This window comes from Phacochoerus africanus, chromosome 8, assembly GCF_016906955.1.
Source record: "Phacochoerus africanus isolate WHEZ1 chromosome 8, ROS_Pafr_v1, whole genome shotgun sequence".
In the NCBI taxonomy this organism is placed as follows: domain Eukaryota; kingdom Metazoa; phylum Chordata; class Mammalia; order Artiodactyla; family Suidae; genus Phacochoerus; species Phacochoerus africanus.
In genome coordinates, this window is record NC_062551.1 from 1,476,168 (window position 1) to 1,501,171 (window position 25,004).

The 25,004-nt window shown below is 58.2% G+C and overlaps 1 protein-coding gene across 2 annotated transcripts; it reads left to right on the top strand.

Annotated features, from left to right (window-relative positions):
* The first annotated feature begins 391 nt into the window (after positions 1 to 391).
* CA5A (carbonic anhydrase 5A) lies at positions 392 to 23,810 on the top strand. 2 transcript variants are annotated; one of them, XM_047793096.1, is made up of 7 exons: positions 392 to 749; positions 2,416 to 2,613; positions 14,168 to 14,286; positions 16,755 to 16,850; positions 17,001 to 17,063; positions 19,661 to 19,816; positions 22,703 to 23,810. In XM_047793096.1, the coding sequence occupies exons 1-7, from the start codon at positions 593 to 595 to the stop codon at positions 22,844 to 22,846; spliced, it is 933 nt and encodes a 310-aa protein (XP_047649052.1). In that variant the 5' UTR covers positions 392 to 592; the 3' UTR covers positions 22,847 to 23,810. The 2 variants fall into 2 exon arrangements, with proteins under 2 accessions (XP_047649052.1, XP_047649054.1); XM_047793098.1 differs by lacking the exon at positions 17,001 to 17,063.
* Positions 23,811 to 25,004: the final 1,194 nt, after the last annotated feature.

Genomic DNA, 25,004 nt, shown 5'->3' on the forward strand with positions numbered 1-25,004 from the left:
CAAATTCCTTTCAGCTCATGTCTGTTTTGGGCAGAGGGAGGCAGGCTGTTGCCCAGAGCCCAGGCGGAGGGACCTCCAGCAGCTATGGCTGACTCCCGACCCCCTGCACCTCTGAACTGTCACTCTCTGCAGGTGACCACAGCGTGGCTCCGTGCCTGGTCTCAAGCAGCTCGAGGCTGGAGGACCGCAAGCCCAAGTCAGGGTCACATCCAAGACTGGGGACTTTGCTCTGGTCTGTTTGCTCCCATCCCCCCCACCCCCCACCCCCCCACCCCCAGTCTGGCAGCAGCTCCCACCAAGTTCCCCGCCCTCCCTGGCACCCTCGCTCCACTGTTTGTCAGATCAAAGCACAGTGACCCAGGGCCTGACCGCAGTGAAGGCCCTTGTCCAGGGCACCCACCCCTAAGCCAAGCCCCACGCCACCCACGAAGCTGGGGCGGGCGCGGGTTGAAATTTAACCACCAGGCTCGGGGCTTTGGGTGAGTTTTTACAAAAGAGGTAGGACCACCCCGCTCCTCATTGTCCGACCGAGGTGAGGACGGAGAGTAGAAGAGCCTCCGTCCTGCTTCGGGCCCTGGGGAGCGGCCAGAAGATGCTCAGGGCCCCGCTGTCCTGCAGGAGCCACGTGACGTCTTCGGCTTTGTCGGGCCTGGTCAGGCAGCGGTGGGGGACCCTTCGCGGTCACTGGCTACGGCCGGAGCAATGGTGCGTGCAGGCTCCCTGCGGCCCGAGGAGGAGGAATAACGCTGGTAAGTAGAGCCTCGAGCTTCTTCTGCAGGTGCGATTGGAGGCCCATCTCCTGTGGGGTCTTTCAAAATGGGAGACGGGCTAGAGCCGGGCAGCCTGGCTTCAATTTCCACTCTGTCTTTGCCACGGGAGCCGGGGCTGCTCCTCAACCTCAGCATCACAGGGCCGTGGGGGGGCGAGGTGCTCGGAGCTCAGGTCGCAAGCTGCCGCCCTCCCTGCCCACCAGACAAGCGTCACCCCTTGCCGGTCCCTAGGCCCCAAACCCCAGTACGTTTTCGGCAAACATCGTAAGTGGGTCCCCAGCCAGCTCCGTCCAGAGGCGGCCCCGTGTCGGCCTCATCCTGGTGATGGTGCCTTGGTGCTCTGTGCCTTTCGCCCTGTCCTCCCCTGGGCCTCGGATTCCTCCTCCGTCGGCATCCGGGCCTCTGATGCCGTCCGCCACCCTTTCCAGGTCTGCGAGGTTGGGGGAGCCTGGGCTTCAGGGCCAGTCTCGGGGGTGGGACGCTTGTCCGTGGAGACAGCGGCGCGGGGCTTTTAACTCCCTAAGCCTCAGCTTCCTCGTCTATAAAAGCGGATGATGAAATAAATGCCTCACAGGCTGTATCAGGATGAAACGGCAGGAGCAGAAAGCCAACACATACGGGGCTCTGGCCGCTAATCCACTTGGTCTCCACCTGAAGACGATGCCCAGACCCCATCCCTCGGCTCTTCTAAGCCTCTCCTCCTTTCACGCTCCCAGCAGTGCCGCCTGATCCACCTTTCATAGGTGATAAAACCCGAGCCTCAGAGAGGTTAGCAAAGTTGCCTGTGGGCACACAGCCCCGAAGCGGTGGGGCCAGGATGCACACCATCCAGCATCCGGGTGGCCCACCTCCTCAGGGTCACCGAGCATAAAAGAGAGACCGTTGTGAAGACGGCCACAGCCAAGGGACAAAAACCGAGGTGCAGGCCTGCCCTGTCCTGAGCAGAAGGCGTGCCTTTTTGCAGTCGAGTGTGTGTTTCTGTGAGCTTGGAGGAGGGTGCCCGAAGGCCGTGCTCTAAACCAGCCAGAGCAGCTGCCTCCGGGAATCAGGGTGTGGTGGGGGGGGTCTTGCTACGGCTTGAAGACTTCAGGGGGGTCTGGGGCGGGGGGGCGAGGTCTTGCATTGCTCGCAAGCACCCAGGGGCTGCCGCTGGCCTGGGACCCCCACCTTGGGGCCTGGGTGACTGAAGATGGGGGTTCTGGGGTGGGACGAGGTAGAGGGATGAGGCTTCTGTTCCAGCTCCTTCCAGGCAGGGTTTGCTGTGGACCCCCGGGACTCTGGCTTCCCCAATGACCCCTGGGTTTGCTGCCCTCTGCGTCTACGGCACTGCCTGCCTCCCCGGGGCGGGGCTAGACGCCCAGTCATGACTCCTGTGACCACGCTGTGACAACGAACCACAGATCAGACCCAAAGCAGCCCAGCCCAAGGCCAAGGCGAGCTGCAGTCCAGGGGGGAAGGAACCCGTTTCTGGGAGGGGTCCGCAGAGGAGATGGAGCCACAGCCCTGACGACTGGGGGCGTCGAGCAGTCTGGTGGCCCAGGCCCCACACAGGCCGGCTTCTCCTCCTCTGGGATGGCGTGTGCGAGCTTTCTGCCGCCGTCCTTGGAGTCTGGAGTGGGGTCTCCCCTTCCCTCTCTGCCCGCAGTGCACCCACTCTGGAAGGACCCCGCCTCCTCGCCAGGGGGCACCCGGCCATCCCCTATCAACATCCGCTGGAGGGACAGCGTCTACGACCCCCAGCTGCAGCCCCTCAGCGTCTCCTACGATGCGGCCGCCTGCCTCCACGCCTGGAACACCGGCTACCTCCTTCAGGTGGAATTCGACGACTCCACCGATTGGTCAGGTGAGCGGGGATGAGGTCCAGGCTCTTGGGTCCCATTGCTCCTGAGAGCGGGTCGCAGGCTCTGCAGAGAAGGGCGCACTTTGTGTGCATGTGCCGGGGAAGAGGTGCAGAGAGCGAGGCTGGCAATGGGGACGCAGAGGGACGTGCGTTTTAAAGCTGCTGAGGCCCACCACCCAGGCGCACACGTCCCTGGGGACAAAAGCGTGGAGAGGGAGGTCCTCCCGGGGCTTCCCTTCCTGGAGGTGGCGGGAGAAACGGTGATGCAGGTGCGTCAGAGGAGAAAAGCAGAGAGGGCAGAGGTGGGGGGGCGGGGCGGAGAGGGGGAAGGAGACGGTGCCCACGGCAGCCAGGCGGCCAGAGCCTGAGTGCGCCGGGCAGTGACTCCAGCTGCTGCAGAAGGGGGTGGGGGGAGCGGGAAGCAGGGAGCAGGACCAGCAGCTGCGGGCTGCGGGCTGCAGGCTGTGGGCGGATCCCTGCGTCCTGCTAAGGGCCCCCCGGTGCGACACCTCCTCCAAGCCTCAGCAGGAGCCTCACAGGAGCGGGGTGGGTGCCCACAGGCCCGGGAGGAGCCTCCTCGCGCTTCTGTCTCTCTGTGCGGCTGCCAGTTCCGCCTGGGGTTTCTCAGCACCTAGTGGTGCCATCATGAGCTGTTCGTGCCAAACATCTGCTCTGCCTCTGGGAGTCGGGAATTTACGGCGGGCAGAGGGTGCCCGTGTGACCAGCCCTCAATAAAACCTTGGGTCCCGAGTCGCCAGCGGGCACCCCAGGTGGGCATCTCCACATGTGTTGTCCCTGCCTGTCGCTGGGGATTCAGCACATGCCAGGAGACTCGCCAGAGGGGACCCAGAGCCTGGCCCCCTCCAGACATGGCCTCCCCCTCTGCCAACACCGCTCTCAGCTAATAAGGCTGCGCCACACACGTGACTATAAGCTGAGTCCTGGGAGTTGTTCCAGGGAAGCGCCGAGGCTGGGGACCCCCGACGCAGCCCCCAGCCCTCCCGTGAGCCAGGCGTCTTGCTCACGGACCGTCAGCGAGGACGTAAATGGCATGAGGGCAGGACCAGGCCTCTTGGGCATCGCAGGCACTTAGAAAGTCGGTGCGTGAACAGGGATGAGAAGTTAAAGGCATAAACGAGGCTCCGTTTCTTGATCTGGGGGTGGGGAAAGAAGAGCCCCGCCGGGCCGGCCGTTGGGGGTGAGAGCCCTTATTCCCTGTGCCAGGCCCCGTGAGCTGTTTCCCACACGCCGAGGGCGCGTGTTCTGCCGGCCTCTTTTCTCATCTCCCTGAGAGGAGCCCGCGCTTCCTGAGCGCAGCCTCCCGCCCCCACCAGCTCACAGGGTGCCCGCAGGGGGCGTCTATCACGTGGGCCTCCCTGTGTGCACGTGGTGGGAACCCCGACTCTGGCCAACACAAACCAAAGGACCTTCTTCGAAGGACAAGATTAGTTCAAAGCGAAGAAGGGAGGGAGTTCCCGTCGTGGCTCCACGGGTTCAGAACCCAGCATGGTGTCCCTGAGCATCAGGTTTGATCTCTGGCCGTGCTCGGTGGGTTAAGGATCCGGTGTTGCCAAAAGCTGCAGTATGGGTGGGAGATGCGGCTCGGATCCAGTGTTGCTGTGGCTGTGGTGTAGTCTGGCGGCTGCAGCTCGGATTCGGCCCCTTGCTGGGGAACCGCCACGTGGTCCCAAAAAGGAAAAAAAAAAGAAGAAGAAGAAGAGAAGGGAAGTTTGAGACCAGATTTAAGAAAGCACAGGGAGTAGACCTCCCTGGACCTGGGGAGCAGGGGCTTGTGCATGTACGCACATAGTGCGCCAACGTTTTTCTGCCTTTGTTGTCCTGTCCCAAGTTCACATTCCCAGGGAGCAATGGAAATTGGCTTTTCAGGTTTGCTTTTTTGGTTTTTAGGGCCACACCCGTGGCATATGGACGTTCCCAGGCTAGGGGTCTAATTAGAGCTACAGCAGCCAGCCTACACCACAGCCACAGCAACTCAGGATCCGAGCCGTGTCTGCAACCTACACCACAGCTCACGGCAATGCCAGATCCTCAGCCCCCTGAGCGAGGCCAGGGATCGAACCCGCAACCTCATGGTTCCTCGTCGGATTCCCTTCTGCTGCGCCACGACGGGAACTCTAACTTTTCAGTTTAATGTTTTTTTTTTTTTAATTTTATCCAACTTTAAGAGATTGAATAAGGAGTTCCTGAACTTTTAATTGGTTGTTTAATAGCTGTGTGAAGACAGGAATGATCAGAGAAAAGCTGAAGTGGGTGTAGATGCATTTCTGTAGAATCCGTACTGGTTTTATATAACTTTTACGGATACTCTTGAATCTTATGTCTCTGTAAAAACAGATTCATTTTCTTTTAAGTCGTGAAATAGGAAAAACTCTGGAGGTGCCTTTAGAGCTTTGTATGTGGATTGCTGATACATTTGACAAAATAATTCGGATTTCCAGAGGAAAGGGACTGGTGCCTGAGCTTGGGGCTCCCCCAGCCCTCGGTCAGCTAAGCCCAGGCCGGCTGCGGGGGAGCTGGGGGAGCAACGCCAACACGTGGCCTGAGGCCACGGCTGAGCCTCCAAGTGCAGCCCTTCTAGAAGCCAAGGCAGCCTGGACTAATAAAGCTCTTTTTGCTTAGGTCGGCTTCATCTGAGTTTCCATCCCTGGTTCCAAGGGTCCAGCAGAAGCATCCAACAGGAAGGGGACTGGATCGGGAGAGAAGGGGCAGGAGAGGCAGCTGGAGGAACTGTGGCTTCCTCCGTCCTCTTTGCTCACATGTGATTCGGCTACAGGCTGGGTCTGCAGCCACGGGGCGGAGGGACAGTGGCCAGTGTCCGTTTAACTTGACCCACGGAGACTCGCGGTCCGAGCACCGGACTGTGAGGCCCGCAGCCCCGTCCTCTGGGAAGGCTGGCCCTTCCCAGCACTGGCTGGTGGAGGGCTGGTCAATGCGCAGTGACCAGCTCTCTGGACTGGGGAGGAGGGACGGGGGAAAGGCGGGGAGTGCCTACTGCTGCTTCTTGTGCTGTAAATATTCCCGAGCGGTGACTTCAGGCTCTGGGGGAGGAGATGGGCCCGGCGGTTCCCAGCAGCTGTCAGCGGCTCCCACGCGCCCTCTCCCCGTCCCCTTTGCTCTCAGTCCTGGCCTTGGCCTCGATTTGAGCTCCGGGTCAAGCATCCCCATGATGACTGTTGGGGTTGCCTGTGGCAGAAACTCGGCTGAGACTGGCTGAAGCCAAGAGGAGAGAAACGTATGGGCTCCGATCCTGACACGTGCAGGCGGGGCTGGGTCAGAGTCCTCTCCACCCTGCCTTCCCCTGGGGGACCCTGCCCAGAGTCGGGGAGACCCCCACGTGGGACAACGATGGAGGCTCACCTCCCAGGAGAGGGGCCAAGGGCAGCGCCTCTGTCCCCGAGATGGCAGCGTGCACCCTGGCTGCTGGTCATTGCCAGCGTAAGTCACTCGTATGGGGCGGGGCCACCACAGTGACAGTGAGGGTGAGCCCGCCTGCGGAAGGAGGGGGCTGAGAGGGGAGGGTCCCGGGGCTGCTGCTCCCAGAAGAGACGCCCCCCGCCCCGCTCTCCCCTGAGAGCCCCCACCTAGCCGTCCATCCTGAGCTCCGATTCCAGGCTATGGCGCCCTGTGGCAGCCAGGCCTCTGCAGTGACCTGGCCCTGACCCCACTTTTTGGCTCCTCCACCACCTTCTCAATTTGGTTCAAAGGGCCCCACCCCGCCCTGCCACAGACCGAAAGAATTATCTGGGTGTCTCTCCCCGGCCATATAAATTAGCTGGCTAATTCCCCTGGTGGCTCAGGTCCACGCAGGCCAATCTGGTTTTACTTTACTCGTCATTTTCCCAAAACCCTAGTTTCCTCTTTCTTTCTCTCCTGCTCAATTTCACAAGCTCCCCCCACCTCCAGCCTCTAGCCCCCTCTATTCAGATGTTCTGTCTTCTTTGGGCGCCTCCGGTGGGAACTGGGGGCTGCCGGGAGTGCAGGAAATGGAGCAGGAAGCTGAAAGAAGGGGAGGCCTAAAGAAAGCTTTGCAGTAAGAAAAAGAAAAGGATGAGACCCTGCCATCATCAAAAAGAACAAAAACAAAAGTGCATGGATGGGAAAGGAAAAGCCTCAGGAGCAGGAAGAGAAGGGCGTGGGCAGAGCAGCCGGGCGTTGGGGTGACGGTGCACAAAATGTGGCCCCTTTGCTCAGGTCACCCCGACAGGTGAGCGCCAGGAACCCCGAGGGTGTTGCCCTCCATGTGGAGGGCTCGGGCGGTCTCTTCCACGGGGAGGCTGGGAGGGCGCCAGATGAGGCCGCCAGCCGAGATGAGTAAGAGAGGTGGGGCCAGCGGCTCTTTCCAAGGAATGTGAGCGGCTGAAGGCCAGGGAAGGAAGGGCTGGAGGGGGAGGCCTTCTGGACTGGGGGAGCAAGAAGGAAAATACCCCGCCGTCCCACCCCGGGACCCCTCCCGGGCAAGGTCCCAGGTCCCACGCACGCGTGGTCCTTTTCCTAAGGGGTGACAGCGCGTTTCCACCCAGTGGCGGCAGAGGTGCTGACAGTGGGGTCGAAGGTCAAGGGCCAAGGACAGAGCTAGGGCCGCTGCTCCCTGAGGAGACGCCTGTGCTCTGCGGGCCGGCTCCTGTGTCACTGCCAGCACTGACGGCTTTGCTGCTGCAGGTGCTTCCTGGTGCCGTCAGGTGCACTTTTCAAGGCATTTCATTCTCCTGGAACCCCAAGAGCTGGCTGCGTCTCTCGTGTGTGGGAAGAGGACATCCACGGCCAATGATCAACCCCGGGACAGTTTCCAAATCCACAGGAAAGGAGCCCAGCACTCGCATCTTGCAGACACTGTAGGGCCTGAGTCCAGAGAGTCCAGGTGCCCCGGGGCCGCCCCTCCGGCCCATGAAGCTGCGCAGAGTGAGTGGCCAGCAGGTGGCCCACCTCCTCTGGGGCTGGGGGCAGGGAGCGTGGCAGGGTCACCGCACAAAGGGCCTTGGGGGCGTGTTCCCTCACCTCTGACCCTCCGCCTCATCCTCGTCTGACGCCTGCGTGGGGAGATTCCCGGAGGCCCGTGGGAGCGCTGGGCTCCCTGCCGGGAGAGGCGGCGGCCCGTCCACCGCAGCGCAGCCTCACCTGCCGCCACTCCTCCCATCAGAGCAGAACAGGCCACGGCTGTGCTTTCAGGCCCCCACGAGCAGGAAATTGGAATCGAGAGCAGGGAACTCACGCCTGCCAGGCCCAGCCCAGCTGTCTCTGACCACAGAAGACTCTGCATGAGACCTTCCAGGGGGGAGAAATGGAAACTCCAAGCCAGGAGGCCCCACGGTGACTTGTGACAGCCCTCCTAGAGGGCTACTTCCTCAAGGACACGGATGGGCCCTGAAGCCACAGGTCTGCAGAGGTGCCTTCCAGCACTAAAGTGGATTTTAGGCCATTTGTGAGGTGAGGCCTCTTATTTTCTACATGAGAACTCATGAGGGGCGACCTGAGCCGGAGCCCCGGAGGGCAGCGCCCACAGCAGGGCCCAAGACCGCAAAGCTTCAGAGCCCCGTGACTCCCAGGTTCACAGACCGAGCGTCCACCAACTGGGGGATCTCTGGCCAAAGAAACCGACGGCAGCATGTAAGTCAAAGGGAGAGGCCAGGAAGGGCTTGGGGGAGGGGCCACTGGGAAGGGACAGCCTCTCCAAACGCACTTCACGTGCCCGGTGACCCGCTGGGCCTAGAACCGCCCGGATGCAGCTCCGGCTCGAGAGAGCCCTCAAGTTAGCAAGTGCTGGGAACGGGCGCTGAGAGAGAAACTGAGTCAAGGATGGTCACACCAGAGCCGCCCCCACCTCCAGGCAGACGTCACCTGTGCATGTGCCCGTGACCCGGCAGAAGGAGGGGCCATGAGCCACACCTGCACGGCCAGTGTGTGGAACCCACACAGAAAGGGTCCCGAGGGTTTCCCAGGGTGGACAGGAGCCGGGGGGCTTTGGGGTGAGGGGGTGGAGGAAGAGGAGGGAGGGGGGTGGGGAGAGGCCCGGGGAAGGGGCCCGGGGAAGGCCTTGGGAGTTGAACCTGGGCCTTTGTGGGTGAGCCGCCCAGCAGGTTCCCGTGACACACCCAAGAGGGCCCGCCCCAGAGGCTGTGCTCTTCTTCAGGGCTCTCCGTGTCTTTCTTAAAAAGGCAAAGTTCTTAAACCCTGGCTGTGGTTGAAACAAAACCATCAGAGGCGACTGCCCCTCAGCCTCCAGGAATGCCGCCCCCGCACCAGGGTCCCCTCCTGCCTGGCCACAGCGGACTCTTGTGGGCAGGGGCTCCTTGCCCACTCCCAGCACGTTTTCTCCTCACGAGTTGAGTTTGTGTCGGGTGGGGGCCGGGACGGATCAGCTTGTTGGCATTGGGTGAACTGGGCAGGTGTCCCGGCTTAAAGGCTGCAACATTCAAAGTCTGCAGACAAAGGCTCCCCCGCGTGGCCGCGGCCGGCGCCTACCCCGCCGCCTGCCAGCCCATCTCCCCGCTCACCGCGCGCTCAGACGCCTGGGAACCTCCACCAGCCCAGCGGCTGACTCTGTCTCTCCTGCCGCTTCCTTCTCAGGGCTCAGCTGCACCCCCACCTCCGGGGGGAGGCCCTCCGACACCCGCCCCAGTTAGGTTCCCAGCGCACCCTCCACCTGCCACCACGCTTCACTCCGTCCACGACCGGCTCCCCGGCCAGCTGCCCCTGTGGCTCCCACGCTCAGGGAGGGGGCGGGCAGGGCTTCCAGCATCACCCGCTCCATCCCCCCCCCCCCCCCCCCGCTGAGCAGAGGCTCAGGCACACAGTGGGAACTCCACGATTATTTGTTGAATGAATGAATAACCTTTCCTCTTTAGGCTTTGTGGCAGGCTAACCCCTTCTAAAGGACACTTTCTTCAGATACCCTTATCCCGCAAAGTCTGTTCATGCAGGTCCTCTCTCGGGGAATTATAGTGGCTGTTTCAGGTGACTGCAAATCTCCGTTTGATGATGGAGGTGGTGATGGTGTGTTTAATAGCAGTAGCACTGCAATAATAAGAGTTGGTGCTGCCACTGGTGGAGCGCCTCCTGGGTGCCCGTGGCCGGGCGAGGGAGCCATCTGCAGGCACTGTCGCGTTTGATGCTCAGCCTGTCCTGACCGGGGAGGTGTGATGATTGTTGTGAGACCATCTGGTCTGAGATGCAGAGGGAGGACCACCAGGTGGAGTCGTGCTTTGTGAAACCAGGGCTTGTGCACGAGTCAGCCTGGCTTCACCCCAGAGCCAGCACGCGGTGGTCCCAGTTCGGCTCCCAGGGAGCCCCCTGACCTCCCCGATTTCTGGATTTCGAGGTCCTGGGGGTGGGCACGTGCCCCTCGGGCTCTGACGGTGTACTGGCTGGCCGCTGCGGCTCCAGCTTTCTTGGGGAGAGTGACCAAGAGCTTCCTAACCCAGAGAACACAAGGAAAGCCTCTGCCTTTGAGCTTAGAGCCTCGGAACATTAGTTAAGTCCTGGAGCAACACCAAGAACAGGTTCATCTCTGCCCCCTGGTCTTGTCTGCAGTTTTGATTCACTAGAACATGTCCTGGTAAAAGCACCAACGCAAAAATAGCTGGCTCTCCTCAGCGGCTGTTGCGAGAACAAAGACAAAGGGACCTGGGCCTGCAGGTCCCCAGTTCAGTCTTGATGCACCTGCTCCTGGAGGCTGCTGAAGGGCTGCTCAGCCTCCAGTCGGTGGAGTCTGGGGGCTGGCGAGCTAAAGGCCCCCTTCTCACAAAACAAGCTTCCCTTTTAATTAATTAATTTTTTAGTTTATTTTATTTTACTTTTCATTTAAAAAAAATTTTTTTTTTTTTTTTTTTGCTTTTTAGGGCTCCACCCAAGGCATATGGAGGGTCCCAGGCTAGGGATGGAATCAGAGCTACAGCTGCCAGCCACAGCCACAGCAATGCCGGATCTGAGCTGCATCTGCGACCTACACCACAGCTCATGGCAATGCCGGATCCTTAACCCATGGAGCAAGGCCAGGGATCGAACCTGCAACCTCATGGTTCCTAGTCGGACTCGTTTCTGCTGCGCCATGACGGGAACTCCCTAAATTTATTTTTTATTTTTTGGCCAAGTCTGTGGCACTCGGAAGTTCCTGGGTCAGGGATTAAAGCTGAGCCACAGCAGCGACAACACCGAATCCTTAACCATTAGGGCATGAAGGAGCTCCTGGGCTTGGCTTTTTAAACCTTTCCCTCGGGGGGAGTTCCTCTGACACTGTCTTGTCATCATGAAAAATCACTCTGAGAGTATTTTATCCGGGGCTGTGCCCTTCAACTGGGTTCCTAACCTCCCTGGCAGGGAAAGCCGAGAATGTGGGCTGGACCGTCCATCAGGCCTGGGTTGGGGTGCCTGGGGGACCTGCGGGACTTGCCCTCTCGAATCTCAGTTTCCTCAACGCTAAATCAGGCCAGTCGCAGCTGCGTGCAGGGTCTTCATGGGGGGTGGTCACAGGGGACTAGAGTGCTTGCAGGATGCCCTGCATGCAGCGGGCGCTCCGTAAATGCTGGCCTCTCCGGTGGCAGCACCGGAGCTCCTGCCGACTGCCTACCAGCACCTGGCAGTGATGTTGCAGGTGGACGCAGGTTCCCCGTATCCAGGACACATGAGACGCTAGCCGAGGACCGGGGAGACCCTTTACTCCTCCATCAGCCGCTTGGTCGCAGCGCAGAGACCTGCCACGGCAGCTGAGGTTTGTCCTGCAGGTGCTCCGGGAACACCAGGCCTGCGGCCAGGGACTTTGTACTTAATCCTTGTGGCGTTCCCATCCGGAAGGCGCTGGGAGCCTCCCACTGTACAGGCAGGGCAACTGAGGCCGGGAGCAGCTCAATGTCCAGACTGAGATCCATGGGGCTGGAGGCACAGAGCCCACCTGGCCTCGTGCACAAAAGCGACGTGACGCTGGAAAGCCTCTGGCACCGGGCTTGGCCGTTACAGAGTCTTCTGCTTCTGCCTTGAAACCGACCCGCGCTAGAACTCGGCGTCTCCTGCACAGTCCATTCTTTGCTCCTGAAGTGGGTTTGAGGAATGAGGCTGAAGAGCATCACAGCCCCCCCACCCCACCCCCCGCTCCGGCTGCAGCCCCCTCCGGCCACGGGGCACCCCGCCCCTCCCCCGCCCCTGCTCCCTCCTGGAAGCTCGGCTGTGTGTTTCTGCTTCTCTGCGTCTGGTAGCAGCCCTGGGGGCTCATGCGTTTGTTGGTCCCCGTCCAGCACGGCCTCTGCTCAGGGACAGGTGACCAGACTCCAGCCCCAGGAGGAACATTCTTGCCTGCGGCCCGAGGAGCCCAGATTCCAAACCCAGACCCCAGGCACGTTCTCCCGCTTAAACAGGCTGCTGCCTTTGGGAAGCAGAGGGAGGGCGTCCGCCTGGAGGGAGGCGGCTTCTGGAGAATTCTGGGGCAGCCGGATGTGGGGAGAGCGTGGGGCCCTGGGCACCAGTCCTGCCTGGAGGGTGACCTCGGGAGAGTCTTCGCCCATCCCAGCAGGCCCACGCCCACCCTCTCCGATGGCGGCCACAGTGGGGGCGGCTATTTCTGTGTCGCTGAGGTCGGGCCGACACCCAGCGAGTGGGGGATTTACGCCTGTGCGGCAGGCGTCCCTCTTTCGGACGTTACGTGGTGTCTGCAGAGTCCTCGGATGCTTGAGCTGGAGGGGAACACCAGGACCTCTGGCCGGGAATCTGTTGTTCTTTCATCGATGGATGAGTAGGTCCGTGAAAGGTCGTGGGGTGTGGGGTCACCAGCACAGTCGCCTTTCCGAGGCCAGGATCTCAGTGCGTCCTGCCAACTCTCCTCCTTTCTCAGCTGGGACGGCTGAGGCTCTGAGACGCTGAGCAACTTGCTCCAGGTCACACAGCGACTGTGCTCACTGGTGCACGGGGTGGGGGTCCCGGTGTCTGCGGGCCGGGCCTGCGAACCTCCCGCCGTGGGAGCCAGTGGCACAGAGAGCACCATTGCCTGCGTCTCCCAGTTCGGTCAGTTCTTTAGATTCTGTTTTGTCCTTAAGGCACAGGGTTTGGTGTCAGACCCGGGTTCGAGTCCTTGTTCCTGTGGGTAGGATTACCAGTCACCACTTGAACCTCTCCTGATGAATCAAAAATCAAGCAAACCACACAACGACGAAGACCATTCAGCTCGAGTATCCTTGAAGGAAAAGACACCCATCTCCTCGTGTTTTCACAAGGAAACAGAAGAACCTCCGTGCAAGTCTGACCATTGGATCCCATTGGAGAGATTATCCCTCCGCCTGGGCTCCCTCCCTGCAGACGGGCTCCTCCTTGTCCGCAGGGCTCCGGCTTCACCATTGGTGATTTACGGTGTTTTTATCTGCTTGGGGGGCGGTATTTCTGGTGTGTTTCTAAATCGAGGTATAGTTTGTGTGAAGAAAGCCAGAGCACCTCACGGTGAGATGGCCTTAATGAGCTCTAGACCAACACACTCCGTTTCAAGTGGAGAAAGACGGGGAGAAGCTTCCCGGCGTGATCAAGGGCAGACTCACAGCCTGCGTCTGTTTTCTCGCTTATATTCGGTGCTTTAAGGGCAAAAACAACGCAGAAGGCAGCTCTAGCCGGTCGAATCGGACGCTCTCTCGCCAGCAGCCGTCATGTCACCAAGTGATTTCCCTGCTGTTGCCTCCCAGCGGGGTTGATGCAGGCACGGCCACCCCGGGAGCTCAGGCTGTCACTCTGCCTGTGTCCTGCAGACTCACCCCAGGTCACAGCACGCTCAGCTCGGTCACCAGCCAGACGTCCGACAGTTACCGTAACGACCACCGCACGTGCTGATGGAAATCCGTGAGCAAAGCGCAGCTGGATGTGGCTGTGCTCGGAGGCGCCCACCTCCCGACCCCCGGGGAGTTTGTTCAAATGCAGACTCCAGGCTCTGGCGCTGGGCCTCTGGCGACGCTGCCAACAACCCCACGGGTCAGAGCCAGATCCCTCCACGTGCGCTCCGGGCCAAGCCTGTTAGAACCGTTGTGCTAACAGTTCTGGGGGAGGCCCCCCCCCCGTCCCCGGGCACTCGGGTGACTTAGAAAGGAGAGGTCCCGTGCCAGCCGGATGTATGGTGAGGCCAGGGCGAGGAGGGGCTGCCCTGGTGGGAAAGGATCAGCCCTGGAGGGAAAGGTCAAACCTTAGAGCTCAGCGTTTGCGTAAACATCTTGCTCTCATCGTACAGCTTATGAAAGTATTTGGTGAAATACTTTAATATTCTATTCTAAAGATGTCTTTTTTTCATGAAATGCAAGTCTGGCAGGCATCTCAGAAGTGGGTTTTTCTCTGCCTTCTTGTTCCCTGCGCGGGGCTGAGGCCGCTACCGCCACCTGGTGGCAGCACCTGGCTCTGCGTCACTCCCACGTCCCTGTGAGCCTGACCGGCCCCTAGGCCAGACCAGACCCCAGCTTTGAGTGTGTCATTGTGGCAGGATATCACTCTCTCCAGAGGGACATTGCGTGGCCCCACGGTAGATGTCACAGCAACACCACGGTCCAACAAACAGACTCACACACCCCGTTTCACTTTCCAGGAATCAGCGGTGGGCCCCTGGAGAACCCCTACAGACTAAAGCAGTTCCACTTCCACTGGGGAGCGGTGGACGAGTGGGGCTCCGAGCACACAGTGGAGGACCACGCGTACCCCGCCGAGGTGAGGAGCCCCATTCTTGCAGCTTGTGGCGGGGGCCTCCCCTGTGCCAGGCTTGGACCAAGCATCCTGGCTTCTCAGAAAGAAGGATTTCCTGGGACGTGGCCCTCCCAGTGCTCAGACCAGAACAAGGGGCCACCCCACCTGTTCAACCTCATGACTGTTCTGAGGGGAGGCTCCTCTTAGCACTGTCATTTCACAGAAGAAGAGACTGAAGTTCAGAGTGGTGGTGTAACTTGCCAAACTCTGCAGCTGGGGTTTAAGAGCAGAGTCTGGGCCCTGAGCTCTCCCTTCCATGACACTTGCAGCTGGTCAGTCAGGGCCGAGCAGCTTCCTCCTTCAGGGTATTGGAGACCTTTGACTGATAACAGAAAATCTTCAAAAAAAAAAAAAAAAAAAGGAGTTCCCATCGTGGCGCAGTGGTTAACAAATCCGACTAGGAACCATGAGGTTGTGGGTTCGGTCCCTGCCCTCGCTCAGTGGGTTAACGATCCGGCGTTGCCGTGAGCTGTGGTGTAGGTTGCAGACGCGGCTTGGATCCCGCATTGCTGTGGCTCTGGCGTAGGCCGGTGGCTACAGCTCCGATTGGACCCCTAGCCTGGGAACATCCCATATGCCGCGGGATCGGCCCAAAAAATGGCAAAAAGACAAAAAAAAGAAAATCTTTACAGGAGCTCCCGTCGCGGTGCAGTGGCCATTGAATCCCACTAGGAACCATGAGGTTGCGGGTTCAATCCTTGGCCTCGCTCCGTGGGTTAGGGATCTGGCCTTGCCCTGAGCTGTGGTGTAGGTCGCAGACGCAGCTCGGATCCCGCGTGGCCGTGGCTCTGATGGAGGCTGGTGGCTACAGCTCCGATTAGACCCCTAGCCTGGGAACCTCCATATGCCACGGGAGCGGCCCTAGAAAAGGCAAAAAAAAAAAAATCTTTACAATAGAAATTATTGTCTGGAAGTGATATTTGCAGCGTTCCAAAATGAGAGCCAGTAAAGAAAATTGAGTAGAGATAAAAGTCAGAAACATGGTTTTGCTAATTATGGGGTAGAAAGCGGGGCTTTATCAATGCGCCCCAATATTCTGTTATGAAATTTTTCCAACAGACAAAAAAAAAAAAATGCAAACAACTGTATGGGGAGAACCCATGAGCCTGCCCCCCGCCCCGGATCGTAGGGTTGACACTTGCCGTGTTCACTTTATCGCACCTCTCCCCCACCCCGCTTCCACCTGCCAGCCACCTGGCTTTTTGATGCATTTCAAGTTCTGGAATGTTTTTGTCACCGTTGTGACGGAAGTCATACTGTGGTTAAAACAAGACCAACGTCCCGTCACACCAAAAAGTCAAAGTCGCTGTCGTCACACAGCCAGAGGTAGCCTCTGGGGACGGGCCCTAACTAGGGAATTCCATCTATTATTATAATTGTCTGCGTTTTTACAAATATGGCAAGAATGAAGGAACAGGGGCTTGCAACACCCTCACTCTGAATGAACCGCGCGCCTCTTAGTAACTGAGCACCTGTACCTCGGTGTTTAAGGAGATGTTTGCGCAGGGGAATTTGTTGCAATCTGCTAGTGCAGAAGCAGGATCAGAGCCGGGGCCCCCAGGGCCGTGTCTGAGGCCGAGGGGGCGGGGGGCAGGCGGCAGCGTCGGCCTGGCCTTGCCTCTGGCCCACTGGGCTTTGGAAGGCCAAGCCTGCTCCAGAGGGCGGCTCTGTGAAAGAGACAGCTGGGGCCAGGGCCTCGGGCCCAGCTGTCCCTGTTTCTGGAGGACCACATGGGATAGGCTGAGCTAGAGGAGGCCAGGGAGAGCCCACATCAGCCTCAGAGTCCCCAGTGGGTGTGGCCATGGAACCCAACAGCTGCTGGGAGCAGGGGGTCCCTGCGCAGAAAGGCCTCTGCCACCACTCACACGGTCGCAGGAGATGTGCACAGACCCCCGGGCTCCTTCCAGGCTCTGAGCCAGACTCAGCAGCAGCCCACGTGCTGTCCTCACACAGAAGCCAGGCGTCCTCGGTCCTGCCAGTGACCCAGGAAAGCCTGCCCCTCCCCCACCCCTTCTCCCCACTCTTCTAAATCCTCGTCCGTTGCGAGTTGGGTGTTTGGGCTTGGGAAAGCCACCAGAGGGGATTCAGGGCAAGCACAGGACACAGTGACGCATGTAGGAAAAATGCCCCGGGGCCATAGTGATGTTAAATGTGGTTTGTGGTTTCCCTGGGGTGTGGACACAACCACCAATCGTGGACCCGACCTGGTGACCCTTGTTCAGGGTGGACCGAGAGGCAGCAAATCAACAAGCACCCATTTCTGTCTTATAAACTGAAAGGCAGCCTCCTTTCTCTCCTGCTTTCCGGGGTTTGAGCGTTTGGCGCGAATTCACCAAGATCTTCAGGTGGGCATCTGGGGGCCGCCCGGAGCGACGCTGCCTTGTCCTCGCCGCACCATGACAGGTGTGCCTCCTTGCCCTCCTGTGTTCCAGCTGCATCTGGTTCACTGGAACGCTGTGAAATATCAGAATTACAGAGAAGCTGCAATGGGAGAACATGGCCTGGCTGTCATCGGCGTATTTTTAAAGGTAAATTTGCTGGGGTCCCACTTGCCTGGTGAGGAGAGGGGTGCGTTCTGAGAAAGACCTGCTTCGCGAGCCCAGTCCACTTAGAGTGACCTGTGCTTGTCACTCCCGTCCCCGCCTTGTCACGTGCTCTCTGCGGGCCGTGCTCTACAGCTGGGGGCCCGCCACGAGGCGCTGCAGGAGCTGCTGGAGGTCCTGCCAGACATTAAACACAAGGTAAGCTTTGCATTTTGAGATCAGCGTAACTGGAAAAGCAATATTGTTTTATGACTCCTTGGCAAAGAAGAAAAAAAAAACCCAAAAAACCAAACAAACCAGTTTGGTGGAAAGAGCATTGCAGAGAGAGGCTGAAGCCTTTTCTGGAGCTGGACGCTGGGCTGGTTCCAGTCTCCTCTGGTCCTTGTGTCCCCGCTCGTGCCCGGCCCTCCCTCCTCAGTGTAATGGGTTTGCCACGTTCAGTGGTTCAGGCAGCATCCTAAAAATTTTCGCTCTGTCCACCCGCCAGGGGCCCTTTGAGTTACTTAATATTTTCCAGGAAATTCATCCACTTTTTTACAAAAACCTTTAGACTTGTCCCAGGCAACAACATCCACTAGTGGTGGTGTTTGTTTTCACACCAACTGACGCAAGTTCCCAGCTACTGACCTTCGGGAACACCCACCTGCAAGCTGCCTGGCGCACTTAGGATCGCCCTTTCCCGGAGAGCAGAGCGCGGGCGAGGGGCCTGCAGATACGCCCATTCCTGCCCAGCGCCCACCTGTCCGCCTTACTGCGCTCGGCCCCGCATGACCAGCATGGGAGCCCTTCCCCGGGACCAGCTGGGAAAGACTTTGCTGGGGAAATTCCTGAAAAGCGCAGTTTATTTGTTCAGCACCAAACAAAAGAATTCCGAGAGGGAAGGAGTCTCCGAGGGTCCTTGAACGTGGGGACGGATGGCGCTCGGACCTGTCCTAACAATGGCGAGAGGGGCTCCAGATGGGAGCCGGGGGCCAGCCCTTCCGCGGCCACTTTGCAGGGCTGTTTGATCTGGGCTCTGCTGTTCCCTTGATGTTGGCCTCTGCTAGCCCCTGGGACCAGCCCCCCGCGGCCCTGTCTGCCCGCTCAGGAACTCGGCAGGCTCAGGGTGCTGGGGGCACATCCTGCCCCTCGCTGGTCTGCAGCCAGAGTCAACCTGCCTGGACGTTTCCCCAGCGGCGTCTGCCCCCCCCCCCGCCCCCGTGGGGCGTGGTCTCCCGCCTTGGTGGGAAAGAAAGGAGTTTCCCTGGGGTGCTGTCTGCACAGGGGTCTGCTTGCTTCCACAGGCGGGCAAACTGTGCAAAATACAGAGGAAATGGTGTCGGCGGGACCCGTGGAGGAGATGCCTGGGCCCGGCTCTGGTCCTGATGCCCATCCCCGAGCCTCGGTCTCCTCACCTGAAAAACAGGTGTTTCCGTCTCAAGAGAGAAAGGGGAGTTCCCGTTGTGGCGCAGTGGTTCGCGAATCTGACTAGGAACCATGAGGTTGCGGGTTTGATCCCTGGCCTCGCCCAGTGGGTTAAGGATCCAGCGTTGCTGTGAGCTGTGGTGTAGGTCGCAGACGTGGCTCAGATCCCGTGTTGCATGGCTGTGGCATAGGCCGGCGGCTACAGCTCCGATTCGACCCCTAGCCTGGGAACCTCCATATGCCTTGGGTGCGGCCCTAAAAAGCAAAAAAAACCAAAACACGAAAAAATAGAGAAAGGCCCCCCTTGGAGGGCAGGGGTCTGTGCTTCCTGGGTCAGGGTGTGGTCAGCTCTAGTCCTTGGTCATAGTCTGTGCCCCTTCCCGGGCTCCCCCAACGTCAGGGCTGACTTTGGAGATTTTCCGCATTACAAGTGACCCTGGGCATTCCCTAGTGGCCTAGTGGTTAAGGATCCAGTGTGGTCACTGCCATGCTGGGTTCAATGCCTGGCCTGGAAACTTCCGCATGCCCTGGGTGCAGCCAAAAAAAAAAAAAAAGTGTAATATTTTTTTGGTGCACAGTGGAAAACACTCTGGCAGTTCCTCCAAAAATTAAACATAGAATTATCATGGGATCCAGCATTTCTACGTCTGGGTATATCCTCAAAATTATTAAAAGTGAGGTCTTGAGATATTTGTACACCCATGTTCATAGCAGCACTACTCACAGCAGCCAAGAGGTAAAGCCACCCAGCTGCCCTTGATAGACGATGGATAAGCAAAATGGGGTCCCTCCATACAGTGGAACATTACTCAGCTCTGAAAAGGCAGGGGCGATCCTGACACCTGCTGCAGCATGGCTGGAACTTGAGGACATTGTGCCAAGTGACGTTAGGTGGTCTGTGCATTATTCCACGGCACGCGGTCCCTAGATTCACAGAAGTGGATGGTGGCTGCTGGGGGACTAGGGGAGGGGAGGGAGCTTGTGTTTAATGGGGACAGAGTTTCGGGCTGAAGTGTCTAAAAATGTGGAGGTGACGGTGGTGGTGATTCCACGCCCGCGTGAACGTACTTACAGCCCCTGAACCGTGCCCTTAAAAATGGTTAAGACGTTCAATTTTACGTTGTGTGCGATACTTGACCTCAACCTTGAAAAGAGCGATTGTTTCACAGCCAAGCCCTAGGAAAATGCAAAATTTAAGAGAAAGATGATGAGCCTGTGGTGAGCGTCCGTTCTCTGTGTGGAGGGGTCATTTCCTGTTGTCATGGTTTCCAAATCCGTGGCCACAGCCTTTATCTCAAGGACGCGCCTCCTCCAGGCCGGGAGCTAAAGCGAGCGCCCTGCCCTCCCCGGCCTCCCTGACTCCACCCGCGCCCCCCCCCCCCCCTCCCCAGGACTCGCGGGCGGCCCTGGGCCCCTTCCAGCCCGCCTGCCTGCTGCCCACCTGCCGAGATTACTGGACGTACCCGGGCTCCCTGACCACGCCCCCGCTCTCCGAGTCCGTCACCTGGATCGTCTGTAAGAAGCCCATTGAGGTGGCTCAGGACCAGGTGAGCGCTGCCTGTGACCAGCACGCAGGACCGCCTGGGGACGCCTACGCTTTGTCGGTGTCACTAAGGCAGGGTGGGCCACAGCCTTGCCGAGGTTCATGCTTTGGCGCTTTTTAGATGTTCTGCATGATAGAATTTTCCCGCTGAAATGGGAGCTTGCTGGGATTGGACAGAAGCGTCTGATATCACCGCTCTCTTTCTGACCCTGAGATAGTGCCACGTGAGAGCAAGTCAGACAGAGGAGGAGGACAGAGCCAAGACAGGAAGGGAGGGAAGGTGGGGCAGGGGGCGTGGGCAGTCATGTGCCTCGGCTCCTAGTCTTAGCGGTCAGACTCAGCATGGCAAGCCTCCCTGGGGGCAAGTGCTTGGGCCAGGCCAGGGCCTGCTCTTTGAGGGACAGTGGGATCAGGCTACTTCAAAGAGCAGAAGCGACATTCTAACTGGGACCTGGGTCCTTGCCCGTGCTGGGACCTTAGTGAGCATCTGCTGGTGAACCAGTTACCAAGGAAGCCATGTCGGAGACGAGTGTTCAAGACTGAGGATTGATGAGGAGAAGAGAAGATTCTAGGGTCCGTCCGTCGTCTTTGGCTGATGGGACAGTAAGAAATTGAGACTGCAGGGGGTTTTCTCTCACGCGGTGCTAGGAAGCTCTGCGACTATATACAGTGAGAGAAAATGCCAGGAGGATTGTATTCGTCACCTGTCGCTGCAAAATGCTGCGTAACAACACCCCCCCCCCCCAAATCAATGGCTTATAAGAAGAATTTATTTTTCCTGCTTATGGGTCTTTGGGGGGTGGGAGAATCTATTTTAGGCTGTGGTTGGGGGTCGGGTCAGGCCCTGGGTCTTTCCTATTTCTTGGCCCTGTGGTCATCCAGGACTGCTTCTCATGGCAAATGGCAGGAAGGCAAAAGATAAGCCGAACCACACGCACACACTCACAGCCTCTGTTTGCTCACATCCTGCTGGCCAAAGCAAGTTACCATGGCCAGGCCAAGGCCAGCAGGGCAGAGAGGAGGTGCGGGATGCTTTGCCATGCGATGCCCGGGCCGAATGCACCCGCGTGTGCTGAGAATTTCTGGCTGTCCCAAGGTCTGCAGTGGTTCCTAGTTTTTTTCTCTCCCTTATGTAAATATTTGACTTTTTTCTAAAACAAGTAGATACTTCGTGTATCTTTTTGTTTTTTTTTTTTTTCATTCAAGTATCTTTTTCTCTGGAAATCTCAAGCGTCTAGAGAATGTCTGTCTGTCTCGGGCAGAGTTGAGAGTGACAAGTAGGCAACTAGCAGGCTCCACTCTCCCACCTTCTACCCAGGGCAGACATTTCAAATCGATCCCAGCAGCATCCATCACCTCGGCTTCCGCTGTCTGCTCTCTGAGGGCTCAGGTGAGCTCTCAGAGGTCCTTCCAGCCTTTTGATTCTGTCAGGTGTCCTCTTATTTAAAAGTCACAGGATTTGGAGTTCCCATCATGGTGCAGTGGTTAACGAATCCGACCAGGAACCATGAGGTTGTGGGTTCAATCCCTGGCCTCGCTCAGTGGGTTAAGGATCCGGCATTGCCGTGAGCTGTGGTGTAGGTCGCAGACCAGCTCAGATCCCGCGTTGGCGATGGCTGTGGTGTAGGATGGCAACAACAGCTCCGATTCGACCCCCAGCCTGGGAACCTCCATATGCCGTGGGAGCGGCCCTGGGAAAAGCAAAAAGACAAAAAAGCAAACCCAAAAAATGAAAATAAAAATAAAAGTCACGGGGCGATGCTATCTGTTTTGAAAGGCAGAAGGCAAGAGGTCCCTACACATCTGCCCCCCTCCCCCCAAAGCAGAGCTCTTACAGATGTGGTTGGAAATGGCACCTGTCACCTAATGCACATGTCATAAGCCCCCACCAGCTCTCAGAAGTTGCAGCAGGAGAGGGTGGGCGACTAGCAGGGAGGGTGACAGAAGCAGGAAGCAGCCCCTGCCCACTGCTCTCTGCAGGAAAATAGACATGGGAGTCAGCAGTGAGTGACGGAGCAGCGAGTGTTGATGACACCAAGTCGCAGAGCGCCGCCGTCCTCAGGGCCTGGGGAGGCCACGCGTGCACCCCTTGGGCGGCGCGGCGGATCCTGCCAGGTGCCGGAGGGGAGCTGCGTCTCTGGGAGTCAGCACCAGTGCAAACAGGTGCACCCAGGTGGGCAGACAGTGCTAGAGAGCCGGGCTGCGCGTGCACCCTACCCCGCGCCCCTACAGGGCGCTCCATCCACCTCTCAGACGGAACCTGCTCGCGAGGCGGTCCCTGTGCAGAGAGCGTCCCAGTCCTGGGTGTGAGGAAGTGTGAGGGTTATTCTCCCAGAGCACGTGGTATATTCCAGGGACCGATGGGATGATCCATAGAAAAACGGGCTTTTAGTTCCTGCAGGGCAAAGGGAGCCAAACACTAGCATTTGTAGAGTGAGAATTAGTTACCTGTTGCTGTGGAGCACAATTATCACGTCTCAGGGGTGCTGGGCGTCAGAATTGAGGTGGTTCTGGCTGGGGCTCTGTCTCTTGGCGCTGAGGTCGGCTGTTGGCTGCAGTTATCTGGAAGCTTGGCTGGGGCTGCAAGATGCGTTCCCGACGTGGCACTCAAGAGGCTGGCAAACTGTGCTGACTCTTGCACACTAGGGGCCCCAGATCCTCTCCAGAGGGCTGCTGGAGCATCCTCACAGTGTGGCGGCTGGCTTCCCCAGGGCGGGTGGTCCAGGAGACCACGGAGGAAGCTGCCATATCTTTGCTTGGGGCCACCTCTGCCATGTTGCATTGGCCCCTGATTCAGTGTGGGAGAAGTCTGCACATGACACTCGAGGGACCCAGGAGCTGGTTCACTCCGTACCTGATCCCAGCTCACTCTCATGGGTCTCTGTTGCAGCTCGCTGCGTTTCGCACGCTGCTGTTTTCTGCTCTGGGGGAGAAAGAGGAGGCCATGGTGAACAACTACCGCCCACTCCAACCCCTGATGAAGCGGAAGGTCCGTTCGTCCTTCCAGACCCCTGAGGACAGCCCGGCAGCCTGACCTCACTACGTCCAAGCTAAGGGTCCAACTGACGACAAAGTACTGGTTCCCAGGTTTTGGAGTCTGATCCTGTGTAACCTCTGCAATTAAAAAGACAGAAGGAGATCATGATTTTAGCACATGTGCTTTGCAGTCCCAAGGAAAAGAATCACTTCAAAGAAGCCCAAGTGCAGGAGCGCGTGGAGGTCTTGGACCCAGAGCATCTGGGCAGCTCACTGCAGCACAGGGACCTCAGGGGGCCGGCAAGCGCTCCCCCAGGCCCAGGCTTTCCCGTGTCCAGACGGGCGCCCTGTTTCTCGCGTGGTTCCCCGGTGACACAGAGACTGTCCCAGTTCCGAATTCCCGGGCGTATCTGTCTGGGGCTGCTGTGGCAGGTGAATGGGCTGATGGACACAATCCAGCCCATAGCAGCCACACGCTGGGGGCTGAAACAACGGAAACTTCTCGCTCCACAGTTCTGGAGCCAGAAGGCCAAGTTCAAGGTCTGGGCAGGGCCGGTTCCTTTTGGAGCTCCAGGGGAGAATCGCTTCCTCGCTTTCTCCAGCTTCCAGAGGCACCTGCTTCCTTGGCTGGCAGCCCCTTCCTGTGACTTCAAAGCGCAGGAGTTTTCCTAAGCGGTTGCTCAGACCTGCTGCCATTTAATTGCAGTCACACTGGAGGGTGCGGCGTGGTTTCTCACTGTGGTTTTGTTTTTGTTTTTTTTTTAAATTGTGGAAAAATACACATAATGTAAAATTACCCCTTAACCGTGTTTAAGGGCTCAGGGCAGCGGTATTCAGTACACTCAGGTTGCTGTATAAGCATCGTTCCCTCTCCGTTGCTGTCCCCATTTTGTAAGACTGAGACTCGGTCCCTCTTAAACACGAACTCCCCCGCCCCCAGCCCTCGGCACCCCCCCCCCCATCCTACTTTCTGTCTCTGTGACTGTGATGCTTCTAGGAATTAAACTCAGGGGAGTCACACAGTCCTGGTCTTCTTGTGATGGGCTCGTTTCCCTCGGCTTGGTCTCCAGGTTCATCGCCCTGGGAACAGGTGTCCGTGTCCCCTCCCCTTCCAAGGCTGGGCGATGTCCCCATTGGCCATGGTATTTTTATTTTTGTAGCATTAAAAACACCCCCCTCTGGCAGCCGTGCTACAGACAATCTAATCACATTCTCTTCCAACATTACCTGGCTGTCAGATAAACAGTGAGAAACAGCCCGGCCAAGGAGGCACCTGCTCATCTGCTTACCAAGGTGCGGTGAGGAACTGAATCTCATGTGGGGGATAGAGAATAAAAATAGACTTACTAGAGTCCACCACTAACATCTGAACTCAAAGAGAACCTGTATTACGGACGTGGCTGATTTGGGGAGAGCTTGGCCGTGGTCCCCAGCCCCAGAACTCCCTATGGGATCAGCAGTATACAGTCTGGCTTTGGGCTTTTCAGTATTCTGGCACCTGCAACAGAGAAAGTAATCCCCCAAATCCTCATACAATTTTTCCTGAAAAAGTACCACTGCTTCCCACGGCCATCATTTGATAATGCTCTGTCCCCAGGCAGCCCAACGCCTTGAGGTCAGTGTAATAAGACACAGTCATTTTTCACCACAAACCAAGAGGGTTCGGGTGCCCTGGTGATGGTCGGAGCATGGCGTCCACCGTGGCGTGGGCGGACGGCTCTAATCACAAGACCGAAGGTGCCCAGGAGGGAGGGAGTTCTGGAAGGTTTAGTGTGGACCCCAAATTGTTTCTCATCTTTTGGGAAAAGGTAGCCATTCCTGAGTCTCAAGTGCAGTGAACTTCAGCCCAGAAGGAGAGTTTCTTAAGGCCATGATAATAAAGGGCCACCAATTAGGGGACCACCCCCCCCCGCCTCCCTGTCATAAGGACCCTGTGATGACACTGGGCCCCCCAGAGACCAGCATCATTTTGTATCTTGAGATGCTTCATTAATTGATTGATTGATTTTGTCTTTTGTCTCCATGTCAAATGGAGGTTCCCAGGCTGGGGGTTGAATCAGGGCTGCAGCTGCCAGCCTACACCACAGCCACAGCAACACTAGATCCAAGCTGCATCTGCAACCTACACCACAGCTCATGGCAACACTGGATCCTTAACCCACTGACCGAGGCCAGGAATTAAACCCACAACCTTATGGTTCCTAGTTGGATTCATT

Coding starts and splice junctions, on each gene's coding strand:
- CA5A (XM_047793096.1), top strand. CDS start 593: ATGCTCAGGGCCCCGCTGTCCTGCAGGAGCCACGTGACGTCTTCGGCT. Junction 17,064..19,660: donor TGCCAGACATTAAACACAAG/GTAAGCTTTGCA, acceptor CCCCCTCCCCAG/GACTCGCGGGCGGCCCTGGG. Junction 19,817..22,702: donor TTGAGGTGGCTCAGGACCAG/GTGAGCGCTGCC, acceptor TCTCTGTTGCAG/CTCGCTGCGTTTCGCACGCT.